The sequence below is a fragment of the Protomyctophum parallelum genome, assembly GCF_964188405.1.
Source record: "Protomyctophum parallelum genome assembly, chromosome: 9".
Lineage (NCBI taxonomy): Eukaryota > Metazoa > Chordata > Actinopteri > Myctophiformes > Myctophidae > Protomyctophum > Protomyctophum parallelum.
The window spans coordinates 5,263,678-5,284,408 of NC_139706.1; the positions used below are offsets into that span (position 1 = coordinate 5,263,678).

The 20,731-nt window shown below is 43.7% G+C and overlaps 1 protein-coding gene across 1 annotated transcript; it reads right to left on the reverse strand.

Annotated features, from left to right (window-relative positions):
• Positions 1 to 34: 34 nt before the first annotated feature.
• Positions 35 to 18,886, reverse strand: LOC310864703 (coatomer subunit beta'-like). The gene is made up of 22 exons (XM_083773409.1): positions 18,780 to 18,886; positions 17,135 to 17,272; positions 16,418 to 16,504; positions 16,120 to 16,246; positions 15,731 to 15,879; positions 13,622 to 13,768; positions 13,113 to 13,212; positions 12,746 to 12,888; positions 11,955 to 12,154; positions 11,454 to 11,564; positions 10,505 to 10,593; positions 10,015 to 10,121; positions 9,339 to 9,482; positions 8,953 to 9,083; positions 8,429 to 8,636; positions 7,488 to 7,598; positions 7,024 to 7,238; positions 6,829 to 6,921; positions 5,129 to 5,309; positions 4,716 to 4,787; positions 2,628 to 4,196; positions 35 to 2,249 (listed from the first exon to the last, which is right to left on the reverse strand). The coding sequence occupies exons 1-22, from the start codon at positions 18,780 to 18,782 to the stop codon at positions 2,157 to 2,159; spliced, it is 4,218 nt and encodes a 1,405-aa protein (XP_083629535.1). The 5' UTR covers positions 18,783 to 18,886; the 3' UTR covers positions 35 to 2,156.
• Positions 18,887 to 20,731: the final 1,845 nt, after the last annotated feature.

A 20,731-nucleotide genomic window follows, 5' to 3' on the forward strand; every position in this document is an offset into this window, starting at 1 on the left:
ACACCAACAGGCTTCTTTAACAATGTATGTTTTTATTGAAACGAAAATCATTCCATTCACATTTATATCCCAGACGCATCCAGTTTCCATAAAATAATATTCTAGTTCCATAAGGCACTTTTGTTCAAATCTGTTTTAACAAAGTAGATTTCCTATCAAATAGGAAAGGCACTAAAAGGCAGCAGATTGGGATGACCGCAATCTCAAGCTCCTAGGTTCATTGAGGAGACAGTATATTGAATTATTATTGAATTAAATGTTGCCCTATTATCCAAAGGGTGGACATCATGGCTGATGACAGTGGAAGTTGGATGTCGAGGATTCCCAGCCCAGTCAGTGTGGAATCTGATGACAAAGGTCGTATTGAGAGGTAATTTGAGGAAAACAGCCGTTCGTAGGCTGGGAGAAAGCGGCAGAGAGAGCCTCCTGTTGGCTCTGGCATAAGAGAGAGAGGACAATAGCTGGAAGCCTGGATGAGAGGGGCAGTGATTTGGCCAATCACTGCCGACACGCCAACTGGAGAGTGTTGTGGTTAAGTGTCGAAACACTCTAAGGTTGGGGACCACCTGACGACCTCTCATCCAGGCCAAGGCTTTATCCATTAAAAATGGATTATTATCGCATCTTTGATGTATTTACAAACTGAAACTATGGTCCCTTATGAGTTAAAAAAAAAAAAAAAAAAAAAAGAGTAAAAAAAACTGTAGGCCTATCATGCCCCAAATATGGAATAGTTCTGTTTTGTATTATATAATCTCTTGGAATTGGTATTCTATTGAAAAGGTTCCAGCATAGCTTACAAATTACATATTTTCACCATGTAATTTACCAAGTGCTGGGTTCAATTACATTTAAATTTGGAATGTTGAAATGAATAGTCTTCAACAGGTTGACAACACCCCTAGTCAACAGTGGTGTTCTCTGAGGTATAAGAATGAAAAGTGGTACCCATTCTGACCTGAGATCAGATTCATACGAGGTTTCCGCCGGACACACACTGGTCTGACGAACCCATTCTGACCTGAGATCAGATTAAAAAAATGTCAGTCGTTCTTCGATTTTTCAAAAATAGCAGACCTACAAGCTCGTATCGCGCCACTCGGTGGCGCGATATGAGCTTGTAGATCTGCTATTTTGCAATAGCTAAAGCATGACATGATGCCGACACCAAAATGGGTGCCCGGTCAGAATGGGTTAAAATAAAAAAGAAGAAAGAAATGAAAAACAGCATGCCAAATGAAATACATTGCAGACAGTACAGGATCTCACAGACATTTGTAAAACATTCCCCATTGCAGAACCGTTTTCAATGTCACATTTTCAACTGCACATAAACTGATGTGATGATTACAGTTGGAAGTCTTGCATCAAAGCAACAGTTGTAAAGTGTCCGACATGTAAACACCCATCATTACAGGGGTTTCAACCTCTTAACAATTTGTTACCTGAACCACTGACTGAGTCAGTGGCAGTGTGAATTCATCGTCAGTGATATACTGTACCAATCTAATTCCAGGTGCACACACAATGTTGTTGAAAATATTCCCTACAGTACTGTAGATTTCATGATGACCTAAAACATTTAAACTCTTTCAGCACATCCAGTTACACAGTAAAACCCTTGGAGTTTATCGATTTGTAACTCAGACGGTGTACAAATGCACCCAAATGGACCCTTACATTGTACCCTCTCAGAGTTATTTTATTAGAGGATTTTACTGTGTAGTATTGTAAACAGCACAGGATAAAACACTCCACCTGAGGTTACATCTCGTGCACGGGTACATAAAAGTACAATTATTTTGTTCTGCTGACACAACGTCTGAAGCAGAAGTAAATAATTGTATTCTTATGTACCAGAACACAAGATGTAATAATAAAGTATTAACCTTGAACCTTGCCCTAGACCTGTATCTCATGTTATCACTCCTTTCAACTGCCTTGTTCCCTTTGCCTTCTTAAACTCTTTCCTTTTCCCTTCCTTCACTGTTCTCTAAATCTAAACAAGAGCATAAAAACCTTAAAAACAATCACCCTCCTCCAAATATGTCCATATTGATATAGAAATATGGAAAGAAGACAACACTGTGTTCTTTGGTCACTTTGTCAAAAAGAAGAAGATAAAAAAAGGGTATCTTATTAAAAATGTCTTTTCCCTAGTCGTCCAAAAAGTCCTCATCCAAGTTAACATCCGAGGTGTCGATATCGTCATCCAGGTCAAAGTTGTCCAGGTCAAGATCATCCAACCCCTGGAACAAAAAAAAAAAAAAGTCACAGTTTGCATTGTGGACAACCTACCAGTCAGCTAAGCAGCAACACTGTTGCATGGCAAACCATATTTAACCCATTCTGACCTGAGATCAGATTCATACGAGTTTTCCACTGGACACACACTGGTCTGATTAACCCATTCTGACCTGAGATCAGATTCTAAAAATGTCAGTCGTTCTTCGATTTTTCAAAAAATAGCAGACCTACAAGCTCGTATCGCGCCACTCGGTGGCGCGATATGAGCTTGTAGATCTGCTATTTTTCAATAGCTAAAGCATAACATGATGCCGACACCAAAATGGGTGCCCGGTCAGAATGGGTTAAATGTATCAATGCATTGTTCTTTATTTATTTACCTCATCATTCATCTCCATCTCTAGGTCTTCTGGTGGTTCCTCAGCTCCTCCAGAATTAGCCTCTTCCGTTGCCTTCCCGAGTGAGGGAACTGCTGCTGGAACTTCAGGTACCGGTGGCTCTGGGGTTGGAGGATTCGCCACAGAGGGTACCAGTATTGCTTCTGGCACTGCTGGTGTTGGTACGACCGCTTCCTCCGGGGCTGGGGCGAAGGCCGGCACTGGCTCCATTACCGGTATTGCAGATGGGCCTGGGAGTGGTGCTAGAATGGGTGCCAGGTCTGGGATTAAAACAGTGTCCAGCTCATTCATATCCAAACTGACTGGATCTTCTAGACTGATGAGTTCATCCAATGCAGCAGGTGCTGCTGCAGATTCCGGAACAAGCACCATCGCTGCTGCCTCAGTGGCCGCGGGCGTCGACTCTGTTGCCACAAGAGCATCTGTTGCTACCGACTCAGACTCAGTTTCCTCAGTGAAAGATATTAGGGTGTCAGTAACCTCTGTCACTATGGTTTCTGCTGGTGCTGACTCAGTTTGTGTGCATTCTGTTGTAATGGTCGGCGAGGTGGTCTCAACAACAGGCAGCACCGTGTCTAAAACAATGGTTTCTGTTGCTACGACTTCAACAGGAGGTATGTCAGTTGCCAGAGACATTTCCTGGACACCCATCTCAAGTGAAGATACTACATGTTCTGTAGAGGTGGGAAGTAGCACTGGGGGCTCTATGATGGAAGTCTCTGTGATGACGGCGGTCTCTGTGACAGGAGCCTCTGTGATGGCTGGAGCCTCTGAAATGACTGGGGTCTCTACGACAGGAGCCTCTGTGATGGCTGGGGACTCTACTGTGGGTGCCTCTGTGGTGGCTGGGGACTCTACTGTGGGTGCCTCTGTGGTGGCTGGGGCCTCTACTATGGGAGCCTCTGTGATGGCTGGGGCCTCTACTGTGGGTGCCTCTGTGGTGGCTGGGGCCTCTACTGTGGGTGCCTCTGTGGTGGCTGGGGCCTCTACTGTGGGTGCCTCTGTGGTGGCTGGGGCCTCTACTGTGGGTGCCTCTGTGGTGGCTGGGGCCTCTACTACAGGAGCCTCTGTGATGGCTGGGGCCTCTGTGATGGCTGGGGTCTCTACGACAGGAGCCTCTGTGATGGCTGGGGCCTCTACTATGGGAGCCTCTGTGATGGCTGGGGTCTCCACGGCAGGAGCCTCTGTGACGACTGGGGCTTCTTCGATGGAAGCCTCTGTGATCACATCTTCCGACAGGTCCTGTTCTGCATTGACTGGCGCCACCTCCGACATGGTATCCACTTCCACTGCCGCTGCCATCTCTGGCTCAGCCACAGCCTCTTCAGAGGAGACAGGTTCTGCTCGCGCTGGTTCAATACGCTCCGTCGGTACTGTGGCCGGTGGAGGCGATGTGTCCACCGGGATGGATTCTTCCTCTGCCGCCGTGAGCGGCTCAATGAGCTCCTCTTCCACCGCTGCTGGTTCTGAAGGTGCAGCCTCTAGCACAGCTGCTGCCACGGAGGTGTCCTCCACACCCTCCATCACTTCCTGAACAATGTGTTCCAACACCTGTTGGAACATATTTTTACATGACACATCAAGTAGGTTGTTGACGGCTACAATCAAATATATAACAGAACGTCTACAGTAGTAGTCAAACAGATATAATGGGTGTCTATATTCATCAGTTAAAGTGACGCAACAATAAACAAGATGAAGCGGAGAAGCATAAACATCCATATCTGTAATAAGTTAGAAATGATTTTGTAATATTGCCTCCATAACATTTGCAAGAAACGGCAGGACTCACCAAAAAGTTAAACCCAAAACATGATGCAAACCATAACCTTGCTTTACAACGAGCCATTGTCGTTATACAATCGAGAACTATTGATTATGCTTCTTGCTTTTACTGTGCTTTGTGTTTTATTTGCTTTTAACCTGATTATTTTCTTTTAGCCCCATTTCCCCTGTCCCTCAAAAGGCCCTAAGAATATGATGTTCTTAATTTGTCTTGCCTGGTTAAATAAAGGTCAAAAACATTTGGAGTACCAATTTGACTGTTGATTCTCAACGGTAGGAGCTTACCTCTGGCTCAGCAGTCTCTCCTGTTGGCACATAGCCTGCACAATCCTCCAGAACATTACGATCCTCGTTGGGCTAAAGAATAAACACAACGATGAAGAAGCTGGTGTCAGGATCTCAAGTTTGATAATGCTAAAAATGCGGTGCAGGCACAGTATATTAACCACCATGTTGTTAATTTAACCACTTAACCCATTCTGAACGGGCACCCATTTTGGTGTTGGCATCATGTCGTGCTTTAGCTATTGAAAAATAGCAGATCTACAAGCTCATATCGCGCCACCGAGTGTATATTCTCAGAGTAATGACGGGGTCCTTGAAATTAAAAAGGTTTGAGAACCACTGCTGTTGCTGAACACCCACTTGAACCCCAAAGAGAGACATTCTCCACTATGAATTTAAACATTTGTACTGACCATAATGAGTGGGTACTCTGCAGCAGGTCTGACCCTGACGTGGGTCTCTTTCAGGTACTGCTCAGCCAGCAGGGCCTGCTGCAGGCCTGGGAACAGATTGCTGTACTGGGTCGGGTCAGCCAGAGCATCTGCTGCCTTTTGGTTCACCTTGGACAGGCTCTCCTTCCATAACTGCACTACCCTGGAGGACAGGGGATGAGATTGCACGCAGGTTACTCATGCAGCTAGTTTTCTTTAATACATTTATTTTAGACAATTGGACATAATGAGGCTGTGTCGGCACAGCAACGATATGTACACTATATACTGTAGACAAAATATACTGTATAGCTTTGCTAAACAGATTACTGTATTTATACTGCGGATCCAGGAAGCATTAAAGCATGGCACCTTATAGGGCCCGGCAAAATATCCCAAAAGGGGCGTAAACATTTGTCGCTTCCAGCCCGCATCCTTGTTGTGGGGCAAGTAGGACCCTAGGAGAGACACAGACCAATCACTTTGCTAGAGTGACATGACGAGCTCGTAGCCTAAACAGTGACTTTTCCATGCAATTACACTACTCTAAATGGTGCAGATTTGCTCGGTTAACACTTGTGCCATAACAGAAGGACTTTAGAAGGAAGGATATTGTCTGGACTTTCTATCAAACATTCAAGCAAAATGTGCACTGACGGCACACAGAACCATGGATGCATAACAGCACTGGTCATTTAATTAAGCCACATACACATTTATATAATCAATGAGGTTTCAATTTTATTTTGATCTAGAGGTAGGCCTATTATATATTGTTAACCCATTCTGACCGGGCACCCATTTTGGTGTTGGCATCATGTCATGCTTTAGCTATTGAAAAATAGCAGATCTACAAGCTCATATCGCGCCACCGAGTGGCGCGATACGAGCTTGTAGGTCTGCTATTTTTGAAAAATCGAAGACACTTTTAGAATCTGATCTCAGGTCAGAATGGGTTAATAATTAAACTGTCAGGATGTAATAGACATTTTTAGAATCTGATCTCAGGTCAGAATGGGTTAATAAGTGTTCTTGAATCATAGCCTACCATGTGTTATCATAGGCAAATGGGCAATCAAATACATTACTATAGCCTACATTGACAACAGCCCAGACAGCTCAAGCTCAACTAGAAAAAAAGTATTGACGCTTTTCTGTTTTGCACTAGGCTGTGGATGTGAATCAGCAGTTTGAGCACCCACCAGCAGATGTAAAATAAACATGGGGCATGAAAGATGTTTCGCTAAGCAATTACATGTATTCCTTTAGATAGAGGTGGTTGTAGGCTACTGCGCTACATCAGTTGTTGTACCCTTGAAGTAGCTGTCAAAATTATCTTTCCATTCTGTGTGTGAGTGACGTGTGTTCATAATATCCCTGATTATGCGGAGATAAAGCTCTCTTTCTAATAGCTTGTACGTATATGTTGAGCGCAAGCTGCAAGCTTCGTCTTTCCATTAGTTTTCCGTTCAATCTGTAGTCGGCAAATGAGTAATTTTACAAACGCAAAGCGTGTGAATTGAACCACAGCTGAACGTGTGAATGACAGTTTGCCCCACAACACGGCGAGGGGGCGGAGATCAGAGAGAGGGGGCTCTCTATGACGAGACGTTGCTGGAAACTATAACTGTATTGTCAGTGCATCAGTGTATGCACATCTACGTATTCACAGGCAGCTGTACCTTGACACCTGACTGGGCAGGTATGTCCTGGCCAGGAATGCAGCCTCTGGCAGACGGTTAGTCTTGAGGAGGAGATCCAGACATTTGTCCAATCTGGAAGGGATTGAAATAAATATAATATAAATTAAGAGCAACATTCAAAGAATCTGGATAAAAATAGTAATTCCTCCCCCTCCCTTGGCCAGGTTAACTCACTTCCCCTCGAGGAAATAGGTGAGGAACGCCACGTTGGTCTTGCCATCTTTCTCAGCCCCCTCTGCCAGTTTGCCGACCATGGCTGCATTGCCCGATGCAGTGGCCAACAGTAATAATCCTCCATAGTCCTGGGCATGGTGCAGACACTCCTGCGCCAGACCAAACTGGCACTTTGTAGTGGCTAGCTCTGCCAGTTGCTTCCATTTATGCTCTGACTGCAGGGCCAGTGTGCCAAGGTGTGAGGATTATCATCATTGTGGGGAAAGGCAAAGACAGTTAGTGACACACAGTCAATGTTTGCAGGTAACCCAAACAAGGTCTTGTATTTAAACTTGTGAAAGAATTGTGAATGATGACTACTGTACTACTAGCTCATGACATGTGTGTGTGTGTGTGTGTGTGTGTGTGTGTGTGTGTGTGTGTGTGTTTTGCATGAATGCGTGCGTGCGCCAATGTGTACAGACCTCTGCTTCCAGCGCCAGTGTGTAGGCGATCTTCAGCTCCCCCAATTGTAGAGCTAGTTCAAACCTGTGTTCTGGGTCAGTGGATACCGCCAGGGCCTGTTGTCTGAAACCCTATACAACACAAACAGAATAAACAAAAAGAAAAACAAGGTTAGCAAACAACAGATGTGTAAGTTATTAATGTTGGACCCAAAGGCCCTGCAGCGGAAGACAGTGGAACTGGCAGTTGCATGAAGGATGAATAAGCTCTGCAAACAGAAGGTTGTCCTTGAATTCATGAGGGGGGGAAAAAGCTGTGTTTGGATAGAGAATAAATCATGTTTTCCCCTCAATTCAGAGTAGATATGGGCTGGTGTAAACATTTTCCAACAAGTGCGATACTGAGCGTGATATAGGACTGCTAATGCCATCTTTAACCACTTGGGGTCACACTTACAAAGTAAAATCATACTTGTTTTTGCCTAGGTATTTTTTTTGCTCACCTTTCCTCAGCTTATTGATTATGTGAGCAGACATGAGACTTTGTAAACAAACAACAAGATGCGCAGAAGATACTGTACGCATGAAACACACATCGCTTAACACACCTGACATTTGATGTCCTTGTTGTTGCTGGTCAGCTCAGAGCCCAAACCTTGGACCAAACTAGAAATCGACCCAAATCTACTAGAAACATTGGGTAAGCTTGGGTAGGGCCAGGCTGAAGAGGAGCATGCTCCAGTCTAAAAGATAATAACAGCATTCCTGCCTAGAGGGTGAACTATAGTACATCTGGATGCCTTCCACTTTATAAAAGAGAAGGAGACTCTGACCATTATCAATCATTCATACAAACTCATACATTTGTATACAGTATGTGCATAATCCTGTCTTCCCATCTTGGGCAAAGGAAGAAAATAACAGGTGCAATGACTAAGAGAGATGAGTGGCATCACATTTACCTGTTTCTCCAAGAAGTTGGCCACACGTGTCCGCTGTTCCTTGGGGATTGTGGGCAGGACCTTGTCGGCCATGCCGAAGTCCCTCCTCATGACGGCTGTCTGGTATTCCAGCACAGACACCAGCAGGGAGTAGCTGATTATGGTAAGCTCCTTGTCCCCCAGATAGAGGTGGTTGTCCTTAGGGATGTAGCCCAACAGGTACATGGTCCTAACGTACAGCCAACACAACCACTGAGTTAGCTTCTATTAGATCAGTTTTGTTCTGACGATAGATGCTTATAGCCGACAGGCAGTCTTATCTATTTTAGGCTTAGGAAAGATGGAGCAGCTGAACATATACTACATCATGCGATTATAGTCACAAGGCCTTGATTCACACCACATAATCTATTAACTAGTTATTAAATGTTTCATAATGTCATTGTTGTGATTGTAAAAACAAACATAGATGCAATGAGTCAACGTTCTTCTCTGTACATTTGCATTCCACTCAATTGCTGACTTTTGACTATATAAAGACTGACCTATCTAGGTGAGCAACGGTGACAATCTCTCCCCCAACATAGTAGTTGAGTCTGTTGACAGAGCTGGTGTAGATGAAACAGTCTCCGACCCACACCCCGGTCTTCACCACCTCCTGGATCTCTCCCAGCACCTGGGCGGCGATAGAGACAGATATGGATAGAGAGATGGAGGCAGAGAAAGAGAGGGTTTGGAGAACCAGATGAGGAAAAGGAGAGAGGGCGACAGCAGGCAGACAAGTCAAACAAAAGACAGAGAAACGTAAGAGCAAGAAATGGAAAAGGGAGTCCGTTTTAAACTCCATCTATCCACACTACTATACACAATAACATTCATTGTGTATGGCTTCCTTGAGAACAACGTTGGGCTGTTGTAGATATATTCAGACCTCAAATGCGTCCTCTATCCCGTCCTCTGTCATGGTCTCCTTGGCCTCCTGGGCTGCAGCCACTCTGTCCGCCAGGTAACGCAGCACAAAGAAAGATTCCTCTGTGGCGATACACACCAGTTCCCCAGAGTCTGACCAGAAGATCTACAGACAGGAGAAGGACAGATGCTACTAAGTGGCATCACACACACAACGCAGTCTGATGGCAAGGTTTTTCCAACCCTGATCCACAGGGACGTTGGCTTTTCTATCCTACTTAGTGCTTCACGATTCTTGCTCAAATGAGAATTTTGATTTTCCTCAAGATCATTTCGCTTTCACGTCATCAGATTTAGAAAAATTGCGTTTTTGGTCAAAATAAGCCATATTCAACGGCCCACAACTAAAGGACGATGATTGCGTTTACAATATTGGGTGAATGAAAATACGATCATCCGCCCCCTCCATACGCCAGACGGGCACCGTGGGTAAAACGAAATGAGGTAAAAACAATGAAAAACACTGGCGATGGGGGAAGAATTAATTGAACGAATACCTAAATCTGAAGCTCCGGATTTGATTGGCCAAATCTGAGCAAAAACACGTCACATTGGATTGGACTGGGTGAATGAACATTTAGTGACATTAAACTGTCATTTGTCTCCAGAATGTGAAACAACAGAATGGGTGAACACACATGTTTGGGTTGGATCTCGATGCGGCGGACCAGTTCAGTGGTGTCCCAGTCGTAGAAGGCCAGACCGTTGGTCGACTTCACGCCCAGCAGGAAGCCTCCGTGGATACCTGGGGTAGGTACATCATTATAGTTAGATTAGCAAGAGAATACCGGTGTCTCTCTCTCTCTCTCTCTCACACACACACACACACACACACTCTCTCTCTCTTGGCCATCACCCGTACTCAGCCAATTTTAAGCCCATCTCTAATACTATACAGCAGAGTACGCTGCACATATTAAAAACACACAGCAAACATATCACACACACACACACACACACACACACACACACACACACACACACACACACACACACACACACACACACACACACACACACACACACACACACACACACACACACACACACACACACACACACACACACACACACACACACACACACATTGCTACAATCCTTGATAACAGAGCAGAGAGCAAAACTCACCTTCAGCCCCAAAGTCAGGCTTAAAAGCCTTCTTTTCCTTGAAGTTCTTAAATATTTTGACCAGGTTGCCGCTCTCCCTGGTCGCATACCTAACAAACGTGACATATTATAGGTGTTTAACGAAAGTGGCTGAGCTTGTTTAACCCCTGTTTACCACTGACCGGTGTGTCCCCCCCAGGGCTCACAATGTGTTGCGCTGCGACACGTTGTGAGCTTCTAGATCGGCCATTATAGCCCCAGAATAGGGACGATAGGGTTCAAGTTGTTAACCCATTTTGGGCTGGCACCCATTTTGGTGTTAGCATCATGTTATGCTTTAGCTATTGAAAAATAGCAGATCTACAAGCTCATATCGCGCCACCGAGTGGCGCGATACGAGCTTGTAGGTCTGCTATTTTTGAAAAATCGAAGAGCGACTGACATTTCTAGAATCTGATCTCAGGTCAGAATGGGTTCATCAGACCAGTGTGTGTCCGGCGGAAACCTCGTATGAATCTGATCTCAGGTCAGAATGGGTTAACCCCTGTATACCACTGACCGGTGTGTCCCCCCCAGGGCTCACAATGCTCACAATGTGTTGCGCTGCGACACGTTGTGAGCTTCTAGATCGGCCACTATAGCCCCAGAATAGGGACGATAGGGTTCAAGTTGTTAACCCATTCTGACCGGGCATCCATTTTGGTGTTAGCATCATGTTATGTTTTAGCTATTGAAAAATAGCAGATCTACAAGCTCATATCGCGCCACCGAGTGGCGCGATACGAGCTTGTAGGTCTGCTATTTTTCAAAAATCGAAGAGCGACTGACATTTCTAGAATCTGATCTCAGGTCAGAATGGGTTCATCGGACCAGTGTGTGTCCAGTGGAAACCTCGTTATGAATCTGATCTCAGGTCAGAATGGGTTAATGTGTTGGTTAGGATTGGTCGAGGTGTGTAGAGGAAACCTACTCTGAGGAGTCGTGGGCCCAGACAAACTCCTGAGCTGAGCCAAAGCTCTTGTTCCTCAGCGCCATGGCAGTGTAGATGATATACTCCCCGTCTCCACACACCACCACAAACCTGAACGTACACACAAACAGAGAGAGAGGGTGGAGAGAATCATTATTTATTATGGTGTTATTGTTCACAATAATTCAAATCTATATTTAGTAAAAAGCTTGTATAATTGTAAAGGTTTTATCAACTGAATGATTTAAACACACAAAGGTTAAATCCAAGAGTAAGAACATGTCTCATTTATTTAGCTTGCACAAATTTGAACCAGTACAAAAGTTACAAAATCTTTTTTTTGCACAAATGTACCTGTCAGGTACAGGTACATTTGTGCAAAAAAAAAAAAATAATAATAATGATTTTTGGAAAATGAGAATCATTTGACAGCCCTAATCATGACACTTCTTCTCTTTCCATGTAAACCCAGCACGTGAACCGAACCCCAGCCGCTCTCACCTCCCGTTGGGGCTGTGTTGGATGGTCTGGGGGTAGATCTCACAGCTGCCCATGTCCTTGACGGCCAGAGGCAGCCTCTCCCCGTCCTTGATCTCCGCCTCCCCCATGGCCTTCAGGTTGGCCTGCTGCACCTCGGAGTGGCGCGCCCACATGATCTTCCCACTGGAGTCCATGGACATGGCCGGCTCCTCGCGGCCCAGCTGAAACAATGAGGGGAGTTCAATTAACCCGTTCTGACCTGAGATCAGATTCATACGAGGTTTCCACTAGGACACACGCTGGTCCTGATGAACCCATTCTGACCTGAGATCAGATTCTAGAAATGTCAGTTGCTCTTCGATTTTTCAAAAATAGCAGACCTACAAGCTCGTATCGCGCCACTCGGTGGCGCGATATGAGCTTGTAGATCTGCTATTTTTGAATAGCTAAAGCACGACATGATGCCGACACCAAAATGGGTGCCCGTTCAGAATGGGTTAAAGAGGAGCAGGCACCGAGAGAGACGAGAGACGAGAGGTGAAGTTCCATTGAGAAATGTGTAATGGAGGTAATACATACACACTGACCAACTCCACACCGACCAACTCCAATGAGTCGGTCGGTGTGAGCTCGCCACCATTGGTGTGTGAATGTGGGAAGTGAGGACGCTGGCGTCGACTGTTCGCCGCTTCACCTCCCAATGTATGAATGAATGAACCATTGTAAGCGCTTTGAGTAGGCACGTAGTGCATAGAAAAGCGCTGTAAAAATGCAATTCATCATTATTATTATTACATAGTACCACAGAATACCTTGATGATGATGCTGCCTTCATCGTAGCCCAAAGCCACATTGTTGGAGCCACGCTGGCCACACACACACCACACCCGCTCCATGCCGTAGTTGAGCGTGCTCTCCAGTCTGTAGGTGCTGGAATGCCAAACTCTAACAGTACCTGAGAATGGGACAATAAGGTTAGAATGCCCAAAAAAGGCAAATAAATATATTCAGTATTTATTTATTTTTAAGTAGAGAATACTAGGCACAGTGGGCAATCCACTGATCTTTTTTTCCCCTGTACTGAAACCAACAGCATGAAAGTATCAGGATTTTCCCCAGCAGAGGTTACAGTGCTGGTCATTTATTTATAATGTTGAATCTATTAATTGTACGACTCACCGTCCTCAGAGCCTGTGAGTATGATGGGCAGCTCGGGGTGGAAGCTGACACAGGACACATTCTGAGCATGACCTTCCAAGGTCTGCACACACGTCTTATTCTGATACAGAAAGGATGGGTCAGAGTCAGTGAACACAAAGCCAGATGAGATAGGGAGATGAGTTGCTAAAATACAGATCGGTGGGGGAACTTAAATAATTGTACACCTCTCTCCGTCTACATAATACACTGAAACACTATGTCCATTTCAAGAAGAAATCATTACTTGCGGTTTATTTATTTTAAGATATAATAAAAAAGAGATTTTGCCTTTTGTATTTCATGATTTTGTTTTTACAAAAGTGCTCAGAGATTGGGAGGACAGGTTCAATCACCCATTGAACTGTTGGTTCCAAGGTTACTTACTCTTTTTAAGTGCCATGATTTGTTTGAATATTGTATATCAGTTTAAATATGAAATGTTACTTTTTGTAAATAATGGATACACATGGATGCTGTCGGTTATTTACCTGGTAGTCCCAGATCTTCACCAGACGGTCATCTGCCCCCGATATGAGGTAGGGCTTGTCTCCTCCACTGTAGTAGTCAATACAGTTGACCCCCTTCTCATGACCCTCCAGTGTGAAGTTAGGAGTGTTGGAACCCAGTTGCCACACCTTAAAAACAGACCAAGTACACAACCGTTGAGTGCAAGTCAGTGTGTAGGAGCCATTTTGAGTCCAGTTCAGCTGAACTGAACTGAAGATGCTGATGCTTTTGGATGCAATATATAAGTTATTCTGACACCGGAAAAGATGATCCGACACGGCAATTGGACCATGATGATATTTTATAATGGTAATATCTTTTGATTGCTTCAGCTATTTACAATTTTACAATATTACAATATTGTTTTATACTCTTAAGGTCCTTGAACGCGTGTTTCGGAAAACCGGCGGAAAACCGCTGCTAAAAATCCGAAAAACGCCTGCAGTGAGTTACAGTATGCAATAGCTAGTGTAAACAACAGCAAACAATCAAAGCTTTAATGTTATTGGCACAGTTAAAACCCTTCTTTTGCTTTTATGTGCAATAGTTGAGTCTGCAAACCAATGCATCAGCACTAAGGCTGCAACAACGAATCGATTAAATCGATAAAAATTCGATAATTAAATTCGTTGCCAACGAATTATCTTATCGATTATTATCGCGGGTGTTTTCCAACATTAAAATGTAACGTAAAGCTGCTTTCTTTTTACCGTTCAGTAACGGCACTAGGCTGAACGAACAATATGCAACGGGTCATTTGCATTTGTGAGCACGGCCACTGTCCATATTTGTTTGTCTTATGACAAAAAATGCTCCACAATGTCTGAATCTGTGAGCTTGCAGGCTGTCTACGACGAGCACTATAGCAGTGTAGCTTGCTAACGATCGTTAGCTCCTCATTTGTTCCACCTGTGTAATCACAGCAGCGCATTGAAGTGGGCACAGGGCAAAAATCTCCAAGTGAACTTTTTTGCTTAACAATGATTTATTCAGTGCTGTTTAACTTTAGCAATATGTGATACTAGAGCCTAGACCCTAGAGAACATGCCAATATGGCTGCTATAAGAACGGTTTCCCCTATCAGCTAGCATGCTACTTGTAACTTGTGTGCACTGTGTGTGTGTGTGTGTGTGTGTGTGTGTGTGTGTGTGTGTGTGTGTGTGTGTGTGTGTGCGTGTGACTGTGTGCGTGCGTGCGTGTCCACACAGACTGTGTAGGACAGTGGTTCTCATAGTGGGAGTTCCAGCTACATTATAGATAGTTAGGAAGTAAACCAAGTGGACCCTAAAGGGTCTGTAACAGAGAGTGCAAAAATGGAACCAAATGGACTCACAATTGATTTTACCATAGAAATTAAAAAATAAAAATTGGGGTCCCAGAGATAGAAATGGAGAGACAGTCAGCTATACACGGTCAACATTACAGATTACAGTATCATTACAAGTAGGAATGGCAATGAAATCAAATTGGATAAAAAAGGGGGTAAAATATTAATTTTGAATGAGTATTCATTTTTATTGTCTTTATTGTTAGTTACAACATGCCTAAAATAATTTGAAGCTAATTTTTTTAAGTAATTGCAAAAAGGTGCCATAATCCGATTCATCGTTTAAATAATCGGCCGATGAATCGATTATGAAATTAATCGTTAGTTGCAGCCCTAATCAGCACCTGACTTCACATGAATGGACCGCCATGCAAAAACGTATTCATGTTTTTGACAGTGGTGTGCAACTGTATGATTTTACTATATGAACTACAGATGTACGTACAGACAGGCCTCATATGGCCTTAGGCCTGTCCCCATATATTAGACTATTTTGATCAAAAGATCTAACTGAAGTTTAATACTTTATAACATACACGTGACAGCGATGCTCCAGTAGTAGAGCCATCGCTTACCTCACCCATTTTGAAAGGGCCTGGAATCATTCCTTGGCTTCTTGGTCGTAGCCAGCCTACTTACTGGAATGACTCCACATTGCTGTGGGTTATTGGTCGCCTCAACAAACACCTAGTCGTGGATTAGCGGATTAGCTAGTACTGTACACTGTACCTTGATATTCCTGTGTGTGTACTGTACACTGTACCTTGATAGTCCTGTCCAGAGAAGCACTGGCAAACTGGTTGGTGTCTTTGGGATTGATGACAATCTGCATGACATAGTGAGTGTGTCCCTCAAACACCTGGCTGCATGTCCACTTCCTGTCCCAGTCCCACAGCTTGATCAGCATGTCATCTACACAACACACACACACACACGCACGCACACACACACACACACACACACACACACACACACACACACACACACACACACACACACACACACACACACACACACACACACACACACACACACACACACACACACACACACACACACACACACACACACACACCAAAACATTCTTTAAATAATCAAAAAGACAGTGTTTGTAGGACGAGTTGTTCACTGTTGATTGTGTGTTTCCTGTACCACTGCTAGTGAGGATGTAGGGCTGTGTTGGGTGGACAGCGATACAGCGGATATAGTCAGAGTGGGCCTCAAACATATGAGATCTCTCCAGGGTGTTATAGTTGAACACACGGATCTGCATGTCATCCTGCAATCAGATAATGAGACAAAGGAAAAGATTAATTATATTGATGTTCATACTATTTTTTATTATAGGAATATAGATCAGGCTGGTACTGTACATCCAGTTTAAAAGATATGACTATACAGAGATACATTCCAGAATGCACTCATGGTCTTCAGGCTTTATGAGGCTTACCGCTCCTGCGATCACCCAGTGTTTCCTTGCTACAAACTTGGCCACTCTGACAGGCAGGTCACACACTTCAAAGGTTTTCACCAGGTTCTGCAAACATAGGAGGATGATGCACACATGTTCATGAACATGAACATACATCATGGGTAAGACATGAACAAATGGATGAAGAAGATGAAGGAGATGACTGAATGAACGAATGGAGAGCAAGCGTGTTAAGGCTCACGCATATTCCAGATTTAGGTGATGAGTAGGTATAGGCCTACAGTATGACTCTAAAACGAGATGCTGCATCTCGAGGGGCCATCCTCAATCAAATTCGGACAAATTCGAATCGCCCTAAAAGTGAAGTATGCGTGGGCCTTTACTAGTGCATGTGTGAGAGAGTGAATTGATTGATTGATTGAAATATTTATTAACAGTTTGCAGAATTACAGTACATTTAAGCAAAACTCAATACAGAGACTCAATGAATTGAGCGAGTGAGTGAGTGAGTGAGTGAGAAAGCCGAGTTTGTGCAGTGAGCGTGAATGCATGCATGAGATTATGCAACATGAATAGATCAGAATCTACATTTACATGTAACTGTCTGCCTGCCCTGAATGTGTGATGTGGGAGTTGTGCACGAATGACTGCACGAGTGCACCGACCGTTATGCACGGACAGTTTCGACCAGCTGCCTTGCTGACCTGCCTGACTGAATGTGTGTTGTTAAGTCACCTGTGATTCGTGGTTCCAGACCACCACGCTGCCATTGTACAGGCTGGCCACCATCCATGGCTCTGTGGGGTGCAGGTCAACACTCTTCACACGGTCGGACCGAGCTGTCAGCTTCCGCTTGATGTCCAGCCGCAGAGGCTGACGGGCAGAGGCAGGCAGAGATTGAGAGGGAAAACAGGGCGAAAGTGAAATCAAAGCAAAACACAGTGTTAATTCATCCACCAACAACAACAATGACGGTCTGTTGTACGTGGCTTGATTGATTGATTTAAAATAGTATTAACAGATTGCAAAATGGGTACGTACAATCCAAGGAAGGTACAGGTAAATACAAAAAAATTATAAGAGGATAAAAACCAGAAGAAACCACTAGGGATGCACCGATCCGGCTTTTTGGCATTCGATACCGATTTCGATACATGGGGGTCCAGTATCTGCCGATACAGAGTACCGATCCGATACCCCCCACAAAGAAACGTAATAACCTATTAAGCTGTATGCCTCACTGTGTGGAGTCTGGAATCATTATTTTGTGTAAGGCAACATCAAGGCTTGACTTAAACATTACTTTCCCAACTTTGTAAAACAAAATGTAACAAACACAGATATAAATGCACTGAATTATTTATTAAATAACTGTGCAACAATTAGACCAGGTTAATGTGTGCGCAGGCTAGCCTGGCTGCATTCCACATGTTATACTGTCAATACTACACTGCTGTGTCACAGAGGAGGTAGAGTTGTTTTCATACTGTAATTACACATAATTATCGGATCGGATAATGGATCGGCCACCGATCCGATACCCGATCTAGAATTTTAGCCTGGATCGGCGCCGATCTCCGATACGAGTATCGGATCGGTGTATCCCTAGTTTACATCAGGGTCCTCCATTTTCAATTCATCAAAACATTTAAAGACCTACAAATACACATCTATGCAAAACAAGACCATCATCACATACAAGATTAGAAAAAAGGGAATATGTGAACAGTATAGATTATAGAACAATAGAGGGTATATAATTATGTGCGTTTGGAACGTCTCTGTATTTAAAGAGTTCCTTTTGATGGCAATGACAAACTAGAAGCAAATAATGATGCATAGCCTACGTTATGCAACTTCTTCTGGAGATAGTTATTTGAGGGGGTGTGTCTGTTTATATTCATTCATTCCACATTTGAGCTGCATGAATGCATCGTTGTTTATGACCGTATAGTTATTTGCAACCTTTCAAGTCAAGCAAAACATTAAAAGCCTTGTTGTGCCCTAAGACTATTAACTATTAACTTTTCCAAAACCACAGCAATGACCATTCGTGGTTAGTATGTTGTGTGAACGGGCTACCATACGTTTGTTTTTATCACACGATGTATCGTAATAACCTATTTCTATTAAGAGGTATAACAGTTTATCTACACATTTATAACATTTGCATGGTTGTTAACTTGTTTTGTATTTTAAACTGCGGACTTTAAACAGAAAAACAATCTTCTATGCAAACAATCACCCTTTCCACTGTCAGAACTGGCACACTGACTGTCTCACAGCCACTGCTCGTGACAGAAGTTGCCACAATTATTATTATTATAGGTGATTTGACTACATTGTTCTTGTTATTATTATTTTTTTTCGTTGAACCTACCATGTTTCCACGTTGGCGGGTGGCGTTTATTGAAGTGCCCGACCTCCCTGCTTACACGTCGGCCCTGTCCGACCAGATATTCTCTGCGGAGAATGTTTTTGGCGACGTGGATCCTGGTGAGCTAGCTCCTCCTGCTTAGATCCGGTGGAGAGCTAGGCTCACTTTGCGTGTTGCAGATCCGGTCCGACTCGAGAGCGGACACGGAAACGGCGTGTGCTTTACGTTTAGTATGTAAATAATCGGATTATAGTGGGCGGGCTCTAGGCCGGATCACACTAGTTAATTCGGAATAGAACCCAGGCTTTCCACGGGTGCTCCCGGAAAGCCTGGTGTGGTGACGAGGACTCGAGGAGAGTGGGAGAACTAGAACATGCTGTACCCGTCTCCCCGGCTCAGTACTGTAAATACAGTAGTAGGCTGCTCCTCATGAATGGACGACACACGCAGGTGAACCGAGGTACTTGCAGAGAATACATGATTCAGAAGTTTGGTCGTGAGTGACAAATGATGTTCGTCGAACAATTTACAAATAACTGTCAACTGCACCACTTTCAAACTGGCGGCCCTATGATGTTAGTCAAAGTCAAACTCGTCATAGATATAAATTATAGGCCATTGGTCATTTGTATTCGGTGCCATTTGTGTACCACCGCTGAAGTGCCCTTGGACAAGGCATTGAACCATGAAATGTTCTATGAGCAGGGCCTGGCTGTAAACAAGTTCTTGAGCTTAGTCCAGTTACCCTGGGTAAACCAGTACCTTTCCTTTCCTTTCCCCAGGTCATAATACAGCATATCTTGTGTAAAATAAGCAAAAACACTAATTCCAAAAAGCTTATCTTATATTATTAAAGGTTTTTCGCCATAGAAAATTATATTTGTAGGCCTAGGCCTACCTCAGAGTGAAATAAATGAAAAAGGTCTATTGTTTTGTCTAATATGGCTGTATCTACAAGTGACACGTGACAAACTGACTCATGTGTGATTGTGGTTGTTGGCAGTGATGTAATAACCTACCTGTCTTGTTACCCCTGTGGCATTACATGCATATTTTACATTTTTTGGGAAGAATTTATTTAATGTGTTTTTTGGGCCCTTGTAAATATCAGTATTTCAAAAACATCACACCCGTATATCATCGTACATCATCATACATACCGGTACATCATCTTATTCCGGACAATAACAATTTGCGTCCTCACCTTCGTCATCAATGTTTGTGTTACGTACTGTTTGTGTTTAATAAGAAAGAATAAGGTCGCCTTCGACGGATGGCTGGCATCTTCCTTAGAGATTAGGGTGAGAAGTTCAGTTGCACGACTCGACAAGAGACTCGGAGTAGAGTCGCTGCTTCTTCGCCTGGAAAGGAGCCATCTTATGTGGTTCGGGCATCTAGTTAGGATGCCTCTCGGGTGTTTCTCTAGGGAGGTCCCCAAGTCTTTCAAACAGGATTACTGTAGAATGTTTTATTCACCTGTCACCTGCTTTCATATTCTCTCATTTTCCTTTGTTCCCAACATCACAGTCAGTTTAATTTTCCTTTGTTCCCAACATCAGTCAGTTTCATTTTCCTTTGTTCCCAAAATCACAGTCAGTTTTAAACTTGACATTTGGCCTGAATACAGTAGGTTTACTGCACTAAGGTTTTCAACAACTATTTAAAGGGACCATTCATAACTACTTATTTTTCTTCTGTTGTATCAATTCTGAAGCCAGTTTGTCCTTGTTTTGTTTTGTTTTTTTCACACCACATTAACTGGAAATTGACATGACCTACTGGCTGTACAGCTTGTCTCGTGAGCTGCTCTGGCCCTAATCTGTTCGCACGGGGCAGATTAAACATTATAAAATGCATGTAGCTGCCCCAAATCAACTCACAATACGTCTGCATCGTTTAATCTGCCCGTGTGTTTAACACACCATAAGGCAAATTAAGGACCACTTGGGTTTCTA